Source organism: Citrus sinensis, chromosome 4 (assembly GCF_022201045.2).
Source record: "Citrus sinensis cultivar Valencia sweet orange chromosome 4, DVS_A1.0, whole genome shotgun sequence".
In the NCBI taxonomy this organism is placed as follows: Eukaryota; Viridiplantae; Streptophyta; class Magnoliopsida; order Sapindales; family Rutaceae; genus Citrus; species Citrus sinensis.
In genome coordinates, this window is record NC_068559.1 from 1,882,362 (window position 1) to 1,901,067 (window position 18,706).

Consider the following 18,706-nt stretch of genomic DNA (forward strand, 5'->3'; position numbering starts at 1 on the left):
ATTTATTAATCTGGCAAGTTTGCAAAGAAAAGATAATATACAAATGTTTCAGTTTTGATAATATTAAAATACATTTTATTAAAAAAAAAAGAAGTTTAGATAGCTCATACTTATTTCTTTTTTATTATTTAATCTTTAAAAAAACATGGTTGATCGATTTGTTAACTAGTATATTGAATTTTAAATAATTGAAATCAAAATATTATCTTAATTAACTTCTAATTTTATGAACCATTGATTAAATCTAATAGTACCTATTTATAACACTATTGATACTGTAATTTTTATAACAACATCATAGAATCCCATGCTACTATATTATTGTGCTTTTCTTTAATTCACATAAAACTATAATTTCCTTTGTCAAAACACACAGAGTATTTTTTTATTGCGGGTGCCTATATTTTTTAAAATGTATATTTAAGTTTTATAAAATTGTAAAAATAAAAACTAATTGTTTGGTAGTTTACAAAGATGTAAAGTTTTTACAACATTATAAAATCCTAAATTTACATTTTAAAAGTGAAGGGCCAGAATGATTATATAGCTCAATCACCTTAGTATATGATTCAGTAATTTCTTTGATGAACCTCGCATACACACATGTTCATTAAATTCTTTCCCTTTATTTCTAAACTTTTAACAATTGTTTCTTATTTCATGAACGAAGCTAACCCAACATGAAAGGAGAAGAAAATTGACAATTTAATTATATAAATGTTTTCTTTTTGCCAAGTTAAAAAATTTTATTGACACTGAACTCGAGATGAGCTGTATAAAGTCGAGAGGAGAATGGAGAAGCCACTTGTCCACGCAACCGTGACACAAGACCAAATTCCATCAATCTCTAGGGATTCTAAGAGAGATAGAGACTTGAATGAAATAGATTGATTTCATTAATTATTGGAGCGGAAAAAAAAAACAAAAATAAAATAGAAGATGTGAGAGATATCGTGAATGGATTTCCCGATAATTAACTTGCTTGTTTAAACAATACTTGAGATTTCTGTATTCCCCTTCCAACTCCGCTGAAATCCACACGCCAAGAAAACCCCAGAATTTTATAAAATTATTAATTATTAATATTTAAATAAAATAGCTGGCCGCTGGATCATTGACCACTCAACAAATACATACACACACATCTACTTAACAATGTGCCGTAGCTTTACTATGTAGCAAACTGGCAATTGCACTATAACTTTGTTTGGAATCTAAATACCAAATTACCATTTTCATAACCTAATGATAACTCATGCAGTCTCGTACCATTTTGGCAAAAATATATATATATATCATCTAAGTATGTATATATAATGTGGCCAACTAACGATAACATTGAACAATTAATTTCGTGGGGTGCGATAAATAATTAACAAAAAACATTAACCAAATTCTTCCATATTCCGTTGAATATGGGTTATCAAACTGGGACAAGAAATTATAATTATTTTCGTTCACTTTGCGAACAACAAATGGTCTGCAACTAGTTTTATGAATTTCTAAACCCACCATGAATGAACGAGAGGATAAACACAAAAAAGAGAACTATAGAAGTACCCACAAAAATATAGCTGAATTAACCTCCTAAATCTTACAAATATTATATATATAATGAAAAAAATTTCCACAATAATATGATTAATAGACATGAGTGTTTAAAAATAAGGAAACAACCCGAAAAAGCGTTCAATTAAAAAAGGCATCAATAGAAATATACTTGAAAAAAAAAAGAAAAAAGAAATTGGGCGGGTTGAGATCATAAGAAACTTCACCCATTGAGCACAAACCCTTACCTTCTAATATTGCACCCAAGGGGCATCACTTGAAACATATATACTTCATAAGCAGTGAACAGTAGTGGAAAAGGAAAAAAGGACTGCCGTATATATGTAAATAATCTAATTAAAATAAAAATTATTAAAAGAAGAAGAAGAAATTTAGAAGGGTAGAAAAGTAATAAGCCAAGGGAATAGCTTTTCCGATAACTAGTTAATTTGCAAATCTCATCAGATTCTTAGAAGTTTCACTAACGTACATTGGGATGATTACAACTTCACCTTTTGTCTGCTCCACCGGAACTTGAAATACCATCAATATCCATTAATGGCACAGACAAGGTAGCATATGCTATTACACTCTCTGTTCAACCAGATCCCAAACATGAAATGACTTCACATATTAAGATATCACAAGCATCAAGCATATGGTTTAATTAATTTGCTAAAGTTTAAGGTAAGTTAGTATTGGCAGTTCAACCAGGAAATTAAACAGTGATTAGGAAGAAGATTAATGAAACCAAAAAAAAAAAGCGACTACTAAAAAGCATACTCGATTTATAGATTAATTAGACTGTGATTCAGTATCTAAACAATCCCAAATTAATAATCCAATATCAATATCCTCTTCCTCTTTTTATTCCACATATTTTCTTTATGAGAATGAAAAATAAATGAGATATTCTTGATTAGTAGTCTAGCAATAATTTAACCAAAGTACGAAACGTTTTGATCACCAGAAATGGTGCTATAATCAGCAGCGCTGGTATTTGGTTGTGCATATATAGAAGAAGAGCAACTGGGAGTACAAGGAAGAGGAGGTGGCGGCGGCGGCGGCGTATGTAGAGATGGTGATGGGGCAGCAGCAACCGTAACAGCTCCAGAAGAAAGCAAAGCTACCTGATGAGGATGATGAGATGACGGCATAACATTACTAGCTTCTCTGTACTTGTATTTTATAATCTCATTCCTTACAACATTAAGTTCTGCTTGTAAACACTGAACTTGTTGTTGCAAAGTTGAAATTGCTCCCATGCATCCATAAACTGGGTCTCTAAGCCTCACATTAGCCTCATAAACAAGACTATTTGCGGCGTCAGCTCTCTGGCTTTCGGGTACATCCTAATTATGAACACATAAAAAATAATTATCATTTATCAACAAAAAATTAAATCTAATTAGAGTTGCATAAAAAAAGGTTAAAGAGCCCTTAATAAAATAGTTACATTTAGCATCTTGGAGACGTTGCTGGCGCCAAAGACTTTGTGAACAGAGGCAAACTTCTGGGGTTCGTGAGGGGAGAAATAAGGAGAAAAAGGGCATTCTTGAGCACAGCGGCGTCTCAAGAGCTTGCAGGCAGCGCATGGTGTTATCGTGTTTAGGGTTCCAGGAGGACCCAACATGTGTCTTCTTCCCATATGAGAAGAGGCATCTGCTTCTCTCTTGATCTTTTTTCCTATCTCATCGAATCTCTCCCTATATATATATGTAAATCAAAATAGGAACTAATTAATTTAGGGCGTGAGAAAACAAAATATTGAGTTAATGGATTAAACAAAATTAGTGTTTTTAGAGATTTGATGATTAGTTAATTACCTTTCTCTGGACATTCAGGCATGCCCTCAGAAATGGAGAAGGAGGAAGAAGAAGAAGAGAGGAAAATGAGAGGAGCAAAGAGTACTTAAAAGGCAAGATATAGTTTTTAGAGATTGAGAGAAAGGGATGGGGGAAGTGATTAATTAAGAAGGAAATAGCTTGAAAAGCGATGGGAGTAAAAGAGACTAAAATTAGAAGCTAATTTTTGTTTGTTTGTGGGAGATGTTTTTGCTGCTAGTTTTGATCAAGTACGAGGAGAATTATAGGTTGAGGAGAAAACTTTGAGCTAGCCTAGCATCAATGAAGTATAAATTGAGAGAGAGAGAGAGAGAGAGAATAAAAGGTTATTGAGTTAAGTATAAATGCCAGCTCCGTCACTGCTTGCCCACGTGTGTTGTCTTTAAACGTGTTGACTTTGAAGATCAAAGCCATCTGGTTTTGCTTCGATTGCTTAATGATCTTTCACGGCTGCATGTGGTTTTTGCTTTCTTTCTCAGGATATGTATATACACACACCCACACACACCGAAATTTATTATTATTATTATTATTATTATTATTATTATTATTATTATTATTATTATTATTAATTTCTTTTTCTTTTTCTTTTTCTTAATATGTTATCATAATTGATTAATTTCAATATGTTTCTGTTAAATAACCTTAATTCTTAAACAAGATGATAAAAGGGTTTGATTAAAAAGTGATGAAAAATTATATGATGATTGATTATAGCTATGTATTTTGCTTTGATAAAGGCAGCAGGGCATGTTAGTTTCTTGTCAAAATCAAGAACCCATCTTCATTTGAATGACCATATCTGGGATATTGTTTGTGAAAATGAAATTTAATTAATATCAACACCGCCGTGTAGAATCCGCAATGTGCTCTTTGGAGATCGCTTGTAAGACCAAATGCAGACTCGCTGATTGTAGCCTAGCCACATTCAATTGATCATCTTGTCAAAATTATAATTAATCAATCAATTTGGGTTTGATTGGAAAAGCAATAAAAAATAATCTACTTAGCTATTATTTTTAGGGTAGGCATTTTTTTAAATGACCTTTAATTAAAAAAATTCACCGGACTACTTAGTGGGGTGGGGAGTTAGAATTTGTGTATGTAACATGTGAAAAAAAAAATTCCTTGAACTATTTATGGTAGATCTCATTTGTTTTGAGCCCAGACATCTATATTACATTAATTATAAAAGAATCATATGATTTGCTTTGTTAGTAATAAATATAGTGAATATTAATAAGATTGTAATATAACATTATGAAAAGATAAAAGCTCTCATCGGGTAGTTAGGCAAGAAGTTTAGAATTCAAGTCTCAAAATCTGTAAAAAGTTTGATTTAGATTCGCCTAATGTTTTTGTAAACTTAATTGATTATTGACAAAGTATATAAGTGATCAATAATATCAAACACTTCATGTTATTTTGTGTAGCCTACACTTAACTTTCTAGTTTGCTTAGTAGCACTTGAAAGAGCTTACTCTTCAAAATTATACTAAATTTTCAATTATGTTCATAGAAAAAGATTGAACACCATCAAGATAAGTCAATTATCTTTAGTAGCTAGCAACTTAATTACCAGGATAATCCATAGTAACATGTGCTGATATTAAAGACATCTCACCAACATTTTTTTTTCATATATAGAAAGCATTAAAATTCAAGGATCTCCCAAATATTGTTTCATGTCAACCACAAGAATATTCGATCTCGCTTCCATAGATTGCCTAAGTGCTTAAATAATTATGATCATGAGTCATCACATACATGATAGAGAGAAGAACCCGGTGTCTTTCGAATTGTGTGCACACACATGCTTGATATATCTTATTAACACCATTGAAGTTCTCGATCAGCAAAAGCTTACAATTATTAAACAACCTGCATTTATCATTTGAAATCTAATTTATATATCATGTCCAATGTGTAACTATAAGTAAATGAAATTAATTATTAGCCAAATTGTGTGTGTTAATATGCAAATTATAGAAATTTTGTTGGAACCTCTAAAATCTACTTTCACATAGTGTAGTCTTGGGTACTTGGATATTTGAGCTCAATCTGTTATGATCTTCTACCTAATGAATCAGTAATGTTTCCAAAACACAAAAGAAAATTTTCCCTAACTAATGTACAGAAGACACGATCTTCTTCCCACATATGTCAAAGAAAAAAAACGGAAAAAAGCAAGTTGTAATAGTGGAGTTATATTGAGCGAGAATGAGAGGGTTTGTTTTTAATCTGCTTTGGGTGTGATTTTAAAGTGTTATATCAAAGTGGGTGGTGAAAAGGAGGGCTAAGAGATCAGAAAGATACATTTATATAATTTCAATAGGATTCAATAAATTAATTAATTTGCTTAAATTGTAAGGAAATGGCACCATCGATTCTTGTTTGACCCGTATCTTAAGGCTGACAAGTCGGCCCGTTGTTCTCTCATCCCCAACCTAACTTTCTCTCATTTTCATTCACTCACTGCACCCAAATCCAGAAGCCACTTGATTCTACTCTTTGTGTATGTAAATCCAGTCAAGAACTGGACTTTCTTTTTTCTTTCTTTTGTCTTTTTTTTTTTAATTTTCTATAAACCCTAAAGAAACCTTCAAAACTAAAAAGACGTCTCAGTGATTTTTCATGGTGTTCAAACACCATAAGTCTTGGGTCCAAACATTAATTTCAACCATTTTATACCAAACAAACATTCGTTTCAAATCTCAATATATATTTAGGTCAAAATACAGTGGTAAACCTATCAGAAAAAATCTGTAGCTGTACATGAACTTGGAGCTTAACTGTGTATCTATCAACTAAGTGTCTTCTTCACCAGTCTTCCTAAACCGAAGTCTTTGAATATTTATTTTTAATTTCTCAATCTCAGGTTGGCGTGATGGTGAGCGACTTATGAAGTCAAATTGGATAGTACCTGCCCAATTAATTAAAAACTGGTGGAATATCTGTTTGTTTTAGATTTTGTTATGATTGCATTTTCTCTACAACGGGTGCTTGTTTTATAGCAGCATAGACTTTCTTGACTTTTCTGACGACATAGGAGATGGGCCACGACGATATAAAGTTGCGTCATATTGTAAACCTTTTCAAAAAACATTCATTTTGTTTTATTTAGTTGTATGTTTCTCGGATTATTAAATGCAAGATCTATTTCCATTCATAGACTGCAACTATTTTTATTTTTTAGTTATAATGTAATTTCAACTTAATTCCCTTCTCATTCCATATAGGTAAAATCTGAACACCAAACTTTTTAAATTGGTTGAACTAATTGACACTCACAGGCTACAACCAATGACTCATAAGTAATTTGAGAAATTAAAATAGTATTACTTCAAAAATGCACCTTTCTTATTTTTATGCAAAACTCATAAAGGATGCATTTATGAGAGTGACATGTAAAGGGCATTCATTTTTTATTAAGCATAGTGCACGATATAAATGGTAAATTTTATGCTACGTCACCTTTATTTTATGCTTGCAATATGAGCATAGCAAAAATTTAATTCATTAATATTATTATATTCGAAATCATGGGCACAACCCACTTTCCTTCTTTCACGAGGGTATTCGCGATTCTTCTCCACAACCATGCATACTTCGCGAAGTGGTGTTGAAAAGGGAACCCACGTAATCAGTTGCAACTAATTCTTTTCTCTTTATATGACTTAAGCAGGAGGATTACCCCAAATAAATATGTAGAAATTAAACTAACATACTTCAAAACGATAAGAGATATAAATTTTTATGTGAAGAATCTAAATTGAGAAAAACTATGAGACTATAGTTTGATATAACTTAACACTATATAATTAATGAGTATTCATGATTTTTTTGTGCGCCCATACTCACTTCGTCAAGTGGTGTTGGGAAAAAACTCACATAAGTGGCGGTGCCAATAAAACCTACTCGGACCGGATCCGGCCCCGACTCGAACCGGATCCGGCCTCGACTCGGACCGCATATACAAATAATACAGGTCCGGTTATTGAAATTTAAAACTCGGATACTTCTGGGTCCGGTTCCGGTCATGGCACCAAAAACCCGGAACCCGGATCCGTGCCCAGGTTTTGATAAGTTAAAAAAAGAAAAAGAAAAAAAATATAAATATAACACACCCAAAATTCAAACTTACCCTAATTTTCTATCATATTCGTATGCAAACACAAGCACTGTTGCCGGCTGCCGCACCTCCAGCTCTCCAACACTCCAAGCTAGCGGCCACCACTCAACATTCCAAGGAAACAGAAGCTGCCGGCTGCAAAAAGCAAACACCCCCCAGCAAACACTCCAAGCCAGTACTGATTGCAAAAGCGTCTTATACATCCTGCAAAATCATCATCTGATTGCAAAAAGCAAGCACTCAAGGTCTTGGCTCTTGAGTGCTTTGACCACCACTTGGCTTAGATCTTGACTCTTGAGTGCTTTAAGCACCATTCGATAGCCCTCACGTGCTGTTCTATGACTATGGTTCTTTGTTTCTTTTTTCTTTTTTTTCCTTACTTTTGGCTTTCTCTAGCATGAATCTTTTTCAAATAAAAAATCTGCAAATCATTCCATTTTTTTTCGTTCTAATAGCACATATTTCTTCATAATTTGCATTTCTCCTTAAAAAAAAAATCTCTAAAATTAAATGATGTGCAGTCTGCACTTCTTACACATCTCTCAAGCAGCCATCACCTAACCGATCAAAACCAACACGACAATAGCACCCACGACCAATCATCGCCGGATCCAGCAGCCACGAGCACGACCAGAAGCAGCGAAGTAGCGATTTGCAAACCCAGCAGTCACGCGAAATCACTACAGCAGCAGCCTCCAACAAACCCTATCAGTACACCGCCACGATGCATGACGCCACCTCAGCAGCAGCCAGCAGTAAACCCAGCACCAGAACCTCGAACCCACGCGACGCGAACCCAGCCACTCGAACCCATGCAGTGCAGATCATCAACTCACGTTTTTCAGGCTATTCTTGATAAGAATATGTGTTGATGATGACAGTTTGAATTAGTTAAGTTAGTTATAGTGACGTGGCAGTCCAGTCAGCAAATCATTTGTTAGCTTGTTTAAGTTTGTTATTCTGTTTCTTAGCAAGTTAACAAACACGTGAAAATGATGTAGGTGTTAAGAAGATTCTGAGAAGCAGTATATAAACTTGTAATCTCATTCTGTTAGTAAGTCAATAAAAACAAATTCTCTTTAATGAATTTTCTCTCACTTTCACTTGAATTTTCTCTGTAAACAAACACTCCAAAGCAGCTGATCAATTTCTAATTTGGTATCAGAGCCTTGAATAATTTCTAGTTCATGGCTTCTTCAAGTCTTAGTACAAATGTTTCTTCCGCAATTTCAACATTTACTTTCGCAACTCCACTCAAGCTTGACAGATCAAATTACACTATATGGAAGTCTCAGATCCTCTCAGCCATTCGAGCAAATGATCTGGAAGGATTCCTTGATGGATCACGTACCTGTCCAAATCAGCTACTGCCTGGTGAATCAACAAGCACAGATGCTGCAATCATCTCAGAAAATTCTGCTTACACTGCTTGGAAAAGACAAGATCAGATGATCCTGAGCTGGCTTTTATCTTCAATCAGTGTGGAGATCTTGAGCATTGTGGTAAATTCTAAAACCTCTCGAGAACTTTGGATGAGTTTAGAGGAACAATTTGGATCTGAAACAGTAGCTAAGAAAGTGCATTTAAAGATGTTGCTAAATAACCTTAAGAAAGGATCCATGACAATCACTGAATACTTCTGTAAACTAAGGTCAGTAACTGATGAATTAGCAATGGCTGGAAGTCCAGTTAGTTCTCTTGACTTCGTTACACATTTGATCTCAGGTCTAGGACAGCCTTATTATCCTGTTGTGGTCTATATTGAGGCAAATGTTCTTAAAATGAGCATCAATGAAGCTTACTCTATGTTGCTATCTCATGAAGCTAGACTTGAGAGTAATCATTCGAGTGCAGCTAAGGAAACTAAGTTGAATTTTACTGCTAATATGGCTCAAACTGGTAATAATCAGAAGAAGTCAGGAAATAATGCTAATTGGAATACCAACAACCAGGGAAATTGGAATGGAAATTTTGTGAATAGAAATGGGAATGGTAACTTTAACAATAGAGGAGGTTATGGATCTGGCAGAGGTGGCTTTATGGAACAAAACTCAGGGAGAGGCTGGTTTGGAAATCAAGGAAGAGGAGGTGGCTCTAATGGAAATACTGGTGGCTATAATGGAAATACTGGTGGATTTGCTGGAAATGGTGGTTTTAATGGTGGAAATCTGGGATTCTCTGGTGGCTTTGGTAGAGGAGGTGGCAGAGGACACATTACCTGCCAAATTTGCTTTAAACCAAATCATTCAGCTGTTGATTGTAAGAACAGATTTAATAGAAATTTTATTCCACATTCACAAATGCAGAATCAAGGGCCGAGATCTGCTTATGTGACTACCTCAGAAGGAGTTGCTGACCAGGGGTGGTATCTAGACAGTGGAGCCACTCATCATCTCACCAACAATGTGCAAAATCTGGTTGAAGGTAATCCTTATAATGGCACTCAATTATTGTTTGTTGGAAATGGTCAAGGTCTCACTATCACACATATTGGCTGCACTTATCTTTCCACTTCTTTTGGCACACATTTATCCTTAACCAATACTTTGTGTGTTCCTAAAATAACCAAAAACCTTATCAGTATATCTAAGCTTCTTTTAGATAATAACATAATCATTGAATTTTGTTCCAACATGTGCTTTATTAAGGACAAGAAGGAGGGAACTTTGCTGGCACAGGGGATTGTTGAAGGTGGTCTTTACAAGCTACTGTCACTTGATGTCTCATCTCTTCACTCTACAGCCTACAATTCCAATCTCTCTAAACCGAGTTCCATGTTGTCATTTTGTTTTGATAATAAAGTTGTAAACTCTCTCCAAGAGTCAAACAATTATGTGTCAAAATTGAATAATGAAGATACTTCTGAAGCTTTTTCATGTTCTGTCTCTGGAAATTCTTCTAGAGTTGGAAAAATATCAGTTCAGTTGTTGCATAATAGATATGGTCATCCAAATAAACATGCTTTGCAAACAATTGTGAAAAATCTTCCCTCACATTGTCTCTCGAACCAAGTTATTAGTTTTTGTGATGCTTGTCAATATGGCAAAATGCATCAGCTTCATTTTTCTATTACTACTATTAAAACAAAAGCCCCACTTGAACTCTTATACACAGATTTATGGGGACCAGCCCCTGAATTTTCAATGAATGGATACAGATATTACATCTCATTTGTGGATGATTTTACACGTTATTCTTGGATCTTTCCTCTCACAGCAAAGTCAGAAGCCTTAGAAACCTTCAAACACTTCAAACTTCTTGTTGAAAAGCAGTTTTCTTTACCTGTCAAAACATTACAGTCAGATATGGGGGGTGAGTTTTTAGCTTTTAAAACCTTTCTTCAGCAAGAGGGTATATGTTTTAGGCATAGCTGTCCATACACACACCATCAAAATGGTGTTGTTGAGAGGAAACACAGGCACATTGTTGAAACAGGCTTAACACTTCTAGCTCAATCTCAGTTGCCTCTTTCTTTTTGGTGGGAAGCCTTTCATACTGCCTCATTTCTGATCAACAGGATGCCCACATCAGTTCTTAACAATCTATCTCCATTTCAGAAACTACACAATCAACTACCTGACTACCAATTTCCTAAAGTGTTTGGTTGCTCCTGTTTTCCATTTCTCAGGCCTTATAACCAGCATAAACTCAACTTTCATACCCAAAAATGCATCTTCATTGGTTACAGTCCACTTCATAAAGGTTATAAGTGTTTAGCTCCCTCTGGTAAAGTGTTCATTGCTAGGCATGTTATCTTCAATGAAACTGAGTTTCCTTACAAAGATTTATTTTCTAAACCCTCAATCTCAAAGGTCTCAGATGTTACTGGTTTCTCTTCACCAGTACAACTCTCTTTCCTTCATAATTCTGCTCCTGTTGACAGTAGCAATGTAGAGTCACCATCTACTAATCTTCCTCCAGCAATGTCTCCTTCAACAAGTTTCAGCTCAATACAGACCTCTTCTTTTTCCCTTCCTTCAGCTGAACCAACTCACTCTTCATCATTACCATCTCACCATATGATTACCAGAGCTAAAGCTGGTATTTTCAAACCCAAGTCCTATCTAGCAGCTACTGCAGATCTTGAACCAGCTAGTGTTAAAAGTGCCTTGCAAGACCCCAAGTGGTTTCCTGCTATGAAGGAGGAATTTGATGCCCTTCAACGAAATCAAACCTGGACTTTGGTACCCTCTGAAAGTGCTGCTAAAGTAGTTGGCAACAAATGGGTATATAGGGTTAAATATAATCCTGATGGGAGCATTTCTAAGTACAAAGCCAGGCTGGTTGCCAAGGGTTACCATCAAACTCAAGGGGTGGATTTCTTTGAAACCTTCAGCCCAGTTGTGAAGCCTTGCACAGTCAGGGTTGTTTTAAGTCTAGCAGTAATGCATCATTGGCAGATTCGGCAGCTGGATGTCAATAATGCTTTTCTAAATGGTGTGCTAGAAGAAGATGTGTTCATGCATCAGCCACAAGGTTTTATAGACTCTGCACATCCATCTTATGTTTGCAAATTAAACAAAGCATTATATGGACTCAAACAAGCTCCTAGAGCTTGGTATGAGAGGTTAAAAAGTTCCTTACTCCATAAGGGATTTCAATCTTCAAAGTCTGACACCTCTCTATTCCTTCAACATTTTGGGCATGATATTGTGCTCATTCTTATATATGTTGATGATATTTTAGTCACTGGTTCTCATTCTCACCATATTGGGGCTGTCATTCAATATCTTCATTCTGAATTTGCTCTTAAGGATTTGGGAGAGTTTAACTATTTTCTTGGCATTGAAGTGACACCTTCAGTTCAAGGGTTGCATCTATCTCAAACCAAATACATTGGTGATATCCTTAGCAAAGCTAATATGCTTGATAGCAAAGGTTTTAACACTCCTATGAGTCCAGGTGATAAGCTTAAAAAGAACAGTGGTGCAGCTCTTGATAATCCTTCATTGTACAGAAGTATTGTGGGTTCTCTTCAATATGTGTTGCTGACAAGGCCTGACATAGCTTATCCTGTCAACAAGCTCAGTCAATTTCTAGCTCATCCAACCATTTCTCACTGGCAAGCTTGTAAAAGGGTTCTTCGATATCTACAATCCACTTCACACTTTGGCATTCAGTTTTTCAATTCAGGTTCTGTGACCTTGACAGCATTTTCTGATGCTGATTGGGCAGCTGATCCAGATGATCGTAAGTCCACTGGAGGGTATTGTGTATTCTTCGGCTCCAACATTATTTCTTGGTCCTCTAAGAAACAAACAATTGTTTCCCGTTCCTCAGCTGAGTCTGAATATCGAGCTCTTGCTTCAGCAACCTCTGAAATTCTTTGGCTCACTTATTTGCTTCAAGAACTGAGGATTCAACTAGATCACAGTCCTGTTCTGTATTGTGATAATCAAAGTGCTGAGGCCTTAGCTAGCAATCCCAAGTATCACTCTCGTACAAAGCACATTGAGTTGGATCTTCATTTCATCAGAGAGCACGTTGCAAAGAAACAACTTACTGTCAGTCATGTTTCCAGCTCAGAACAAGTTGCAGACATTCTCACCAAGCCCCTCTCTTTTGATCAGTTTGCTTATCTTCGTACCAAGCTTAATGTTCTTCCCAGAACTTAAGCTTGAGGGGGGATGATAAGAATATGTGTTGATGATGACAGTTTGAATTAGTTAAGTTAGTTATAGTGACGTGGCAGTCCAGTCAGCAAATCATTTGTTAGCTTGTTTAAGTTTGTTATTCTGTTTCTTAGCAAGTTAACAAACACGTGAAAATGATGTAGGTGTTAAGAAGATTCTGAGAAGCAGTATATAAACTTGTAATCTCATTCTGTTAGTAAGTCAATAAAAACAAATTCTCTTTAATGAATTTTCTCTCACTTTCACTTGAATTTTCTCTGTAAACAAACACTCCAAAGCAGCTGATCAATTTCTAATTATTCTTTTGGCAAAGAACGGCAAACATTGCTCCGTGGATAAACTTTTGCATTTTAGGCTTTGCTGGTTTTGGAATTGATTTGCCGTAAATGGAATGATTTGCAAGGTTGATTTCATTAGAATCTTTAATAACCACATCAAAGCAGTAATTTATCCGGGCAGAGAAACCCCGGATCAAAAACCCGTGCTCGGGAGGTGCTAGGCCTGACCCGGACCGGATGTGAAAAAACCAGGCACAATCCGGGTCCGGGCAGCTGTTTTATTGATCCGATCCGGTCCCGGGTTTTTGCCAACCCTACACACAAGCAATTATAAGTCAAGTAGAAAATAATTCTTTTCCTTTTTGTATAATTACAACAAGATAAGTACCATAAATAAATAAGTAGAAACTAAACCAACACAATTTAATGTAATAGACATAAATTTTTATGTGGAAAATCCAAAAAAAATAAAAAATTCATGGGACCATATTATGATAAAACATTCCATTATATAATTAATGGAATTACAACATAATACCTCCCTAGATAACACTAGAGGTTCTTGGCTCAATACAACAACATATAACCAAATCCTTTTACAAATGGTAACCATAAGTATCTACTAAAGAAATGTTATTTCACATATCAATAACACTAACAATGTAGAGCAGAATGTCCAGAACTACCCTCTAAATATAAAAGAAAACGAAGTTAAAATCATTTTTTATCATTCATTTGAAGATTCAAATCTTAGCCCCCAAACTGAGGTCACGACACTGTCTTCTGCTTCTCCTTTCTTTTTCTTCTTTTTCCTCTTCCGCCTTTTCATCCTCTTTTGCCTTCTCATCCTCTTTCGCCCTCTCCTCCTCTTCCGCCTTCTCATCTTCTTCCCCCATCTCCTCCTCCTCCCCCACATTTTCTTCCACATTCTCCTTATAATGCCATGCCATGACAAATATCATCGAAGTCCAATTAACAAATATTTTGGACTTTAGGCATTGGGACATCCATTTTAAGTTTCATTAGTTACTCAATTAGACATGCAAATTTTGGATTTAAGCCCCCCATGTGAGGTGGATCCTAATAAATCTCTCCTTCTAGATCATGTGAGGGCTGTATCAAACCTGCTTTCTACTTACAACTATTCAGTTTTCTCGTTGGGCAATGACTTCATCATCATATCTTACTCATTTTTCGTATATTGAATCTTCTCAAACTACAATTGTTTCTTATCAAGCACATCTAGTATCTAATGATATCTCACACCAATACGCTTAGATTTCAAATGGTATGTAAAATTCTTTACCAAGTAAATGACACTCTGACTATTGTAGTACATAACATAGTTGTTTTGTTTCACATCCAACTCTTATGGAAAATTCTTTATTCATAAGGTTTTTTTTCCAACTCTTTATAATTGTAATATAAATTGTTTTTATGGTAACGACACACTACTGAGTCTAAATTGCATGAAGTTGCTCCCAATGTAAAAGTAAGTAAATATTCTAATATATATTTTTTAGAATCAATATTTTCCACTATATTTTCATCTATTTACACTTAAAACATAGTTTTGCCACCATCAAAACATAAACATACCCTGAAAGTGCCTATAAATTAGAGAAAATCCAACTGACTATACAAACTGCAAGAGCAATATCTAATCTTCTACAAACTATAGCATACATTAAGTTGCTAACCACTGAAGTATAAAGAGCTTCTCTCATCTCTTACTTCTCTTTCTCAATTGTATGACAATGCTTAAAACTAAGCTTGAAATGACATGCAATTAAAGAATAAACAGATTTGCCTTGCCTATGTTAAATCTTTCAAGAATTTTTTCAACATTTGTTTATTGAGATATTTATAACTTCTCAAATTTTAAAAAAGCTTCATGCTAAGAATTTATTTCGTCGATCTGAAGTCCTTCATTGCAAGATATTTGCTAATCTCTTTCTTCAAATTGTCAATCTTGTTATCATCATAACCAACACTTAACATATTATTTACATAGAGCAAAATTTGATTAAATCATTATCATCAAATTTCTTCAAAAAAAAACATAAAGTTTAAATATAGTATTGTTGAAACCATGATTTTCTAATATTTTCATGCCTATTTTAGCCTATAAAACTTTTCTTCAACTTGCTTATAAGGTTTTCTTTGCCTTTGACATTGAACTCTTCAAGTTGTTCTACATATATTTATTCCTCCAAGTAATCATATAGGAAAGCTGCTTTTACATCAACTTGTTCAATTTTCTAATTCAAACAAGCTACAAATCCTAGAACAAGTCAGATAAAAGACATATTCACCATAGTTCTTTAAAATCAACATTTTTCTTCTGATCGAAATCATTTACAACTAATCTAACCTTGTACCATTGTTGAGAACTATTATCTTCAATCATCAACCTATAAATACATTTGTTTTTTAGTGCCATTTCTCCTTTGGAAGCTTACTAAGTCATAAATATGGTTCTCATTTTCATTTTTTGTTGCATGCTTTAACTATTCACTTTTCTAGTGGTGAAATATAACATATTCAAAACATCATGACTCTCCTCCATCTGTAAGCATTACATACTCATATGGAAGAAATCTTGTAGAAGGTCAGTGCTCTCTAGTGGATCTTCTCAATTATAGCTTAACTGATGGTGCAATTACTTTAGGAGGTACTTGCTCAACTAGTTCTATTAAAATGTTAGTATTATCCTCATTAACTCCTATGATCATCATGATTTACAATTGGAGAAACTGAAGTCGAAATATATGAAAATGATTGAGGCTCATCAACCTTCTCTTCACAACTAATTATTTAATCATCAAGAAATACAATATATATGCTTCTTATTACCTTTTCTGCTATTGGATCCCATAATTTGTGTCCAAATTCTTCATGCTCATAACCTAAGGAAATGTACTTCTTGACTTTATTGTTAAGCTTCGATCTCTTATCTTTGGGGATGTGAACATAAGCTCTGCAATTAAACACTCAAAATGGGTATAAAAAATATTTTTCTCAATCTAAACTCTCTCAGGTACATCATCATCCAATAGAACTGAAGAAGAAAGGCTAATCAAAATAGATACAATATACACAGCATCTGCGTAAAATGATTTAAGAAGGTTGACATCTAAAAGTAAACACCTTATCTTTTTTTCAATAGTTATACACATCCTTTACAACACCATTATGCTTAGGGATATTTAGTATAGTCTTGTTGAATATGATTCTATGGGATCTATAATTTTAATTAAATTTCCCTCTACAGTCACCATTATTATCTATCCTGAGACATTTCAACTTTCTTCTTGTCTCTTTCTCAACATAAATGAAATAAAGCAACACAAATAGGAACTCCAATACCACTCTGTCGTAAAAAGAGTCCACACAAGTAGTTGCAATTGAAGTGAAAACTAACTCTTTCCATTAAAACTAGATATCTATTACAAATAAATAAGCAAAAATTAAACTAACACAATTGAAGCCAATAAGAGACCCCATATTTTTATATTAAAACCTTAAATTAAGAAAAACCACAGAACAATAGTACGATATAACCTTTCACTATATAATAAATATGATTACAACACAATGCCTCCCTAGATAACACTAGAGGCTCATTACATCAAGAAATACATCATTCTTGGCTTAATACAACAACATATAATCAAATTCTTATACAAATAGATATCATAAATATCTACTAAAAAATAGGCTATTTTGCAAATCAACACCACTAAGAATGTAGAGAATGATGTCCAAAACTTATCCTTCAAATATAAGAGAAAACGAAGTTAAAATTACCTTCCAATCATCCATCTAAAAATTCAAACGCTAGCTCATAAAATAAGCTCATGGTACTATCTTTTTCTTTTTCTCTTTTCATTTTTGTTATAGCCCTAAACTTAATCTTGTCATGGTCAATATCATTTGAGTCCAAATCTTTAGAGTAATTGTACAATAAGCAAATATTTTAGACTTTAAGCATCTGGACACCTATTTTAAGTTTCATTAATCACTCAATTACCTAAAACACTTAAGAATTTTAGATTTAGGCCCTAACATGCGGTGGAACCCAACAAGTGGCCATGGGGATTTTAGAATGTCTTAATGTTCTTGAAATTTTTTTAAGATATGTGTATATAACTTATAGCAACAATAGAGATAAGTTGGACGGTCCTTATGAATATTTACTTTGTATATGAACATGAAATATATTTCGGAATATTTTATAAATGAATACACTAGCTTTTAGAGATTTTACCAATAAAACTGACACACACCTCTAATTCTTATTTCTTTAAAATATTTGAATATATCAGTTACAATGATAAAGGATATTAAATTAATATAAGTCTAGTTTACCAACATCTCACTCTTTTAGTGAAAAGAGTATATATCAACCACTAAGAGAGACTCTTATATTATTAAACAAATCTATAAATTGCTTAATATCTGGATGTGGCTCTGTAAATGTAAAGAGAGATTTCTAATCATATAAAAATACTATTAACTAAGCATCTATCAACAGATCTTACGTATGATATCCAAGCATATTGTAATCATGGTATTCATTCACCACTAAGGGACTAGGGAACATACTAAAGATGAGCCTAAAAGGCTTGGGAACTAAAAAAAAAATGGTGATATTTTCTTCGATGTACCCTAAAGCATATATATATATATATATATATAATATATCCGGATACCTAAATGAATATTTTTCAAAATAGAATACATCGAAACATTCCCTTTACTTGATGAATTTCAAACCCGTAGTTTATAACATTGCCGACAAAATTCATAAGCCCATTGTGTAAAATTAGTCACAAGACAAATTTCTATTTTCCTTGTTCTATAAATTTTTCTATGGCTTTAGCACTGTATGGGGATATGGGTTTAGTCAGCTAATGTTGTGGATTTAATCAATATTCTAGTCGTCTCAATTCAAATCCCAACACTATGTATCACAAATATATTGGATGATGAGTTTCATAAGTTGAAAAATTTAGTGAACAATGATCTATAAATCTATCCTGTAACTAATTTTACATAACTGACCTATGAATTTTGATGGTAAAGTTGTAAATTGTGGGTTTGAAATTCATCAATTAAAGAGAGTAGTTAGATGTATTCTATTTTAACAAATATTCATGTAAAAATTCAACATCTCTTTGAGGGTCTGAATAAATCACATTAATGGAACTGAATTAGGAGTCAAATATTGGGATTAGGGGTGGCAAAAATACCCACCCGGGCGTTGTG

General features: G+C 34.0%; 1 protein-coding gene across 1 annotated transcript; it reads right to left on the reverse strand.

The window, feature by feature from the left end:
• Positions 1-2,316: 2,316 nt before the first annotated feature.
• On the reverse strand, positions 2,317-3,690 carry LOC102625477 (LOB domain-containing protein 15). Its single transcript, XM_006486150.4, has 3 exons — positions 3,375-3,690; positions 3,005-3,254; positions 2,317-2,900 (listed from the first exon to the last, which is right to left on the reverse strand). The coding sequence occupies exons 1-3, from the start codon at positions 3,386-3,388 to the stop codon at positions 2,487-2,489; spliced, it is 678 nt and encodes a 225-aa protein (XP_006486213.1). The 5' UTR covers positions 3,389-3,690; the 3' UTR covers positions 2,317-2,486.
• Positions 3,691-18,706: the final 15,016 nt, after the last annotated feature.

Coding starts and splice junctions, on each gene's coding strand:
- LOC102625477 (XM_006486150.4), bottom strand. Junction 2,901..3,004: donor ACGTCTCCAAGATGCTAAAT/GTAACTATTTTA, acceptor GTTCATAATTAG/GATGTACCCGAAAGCCAGAG.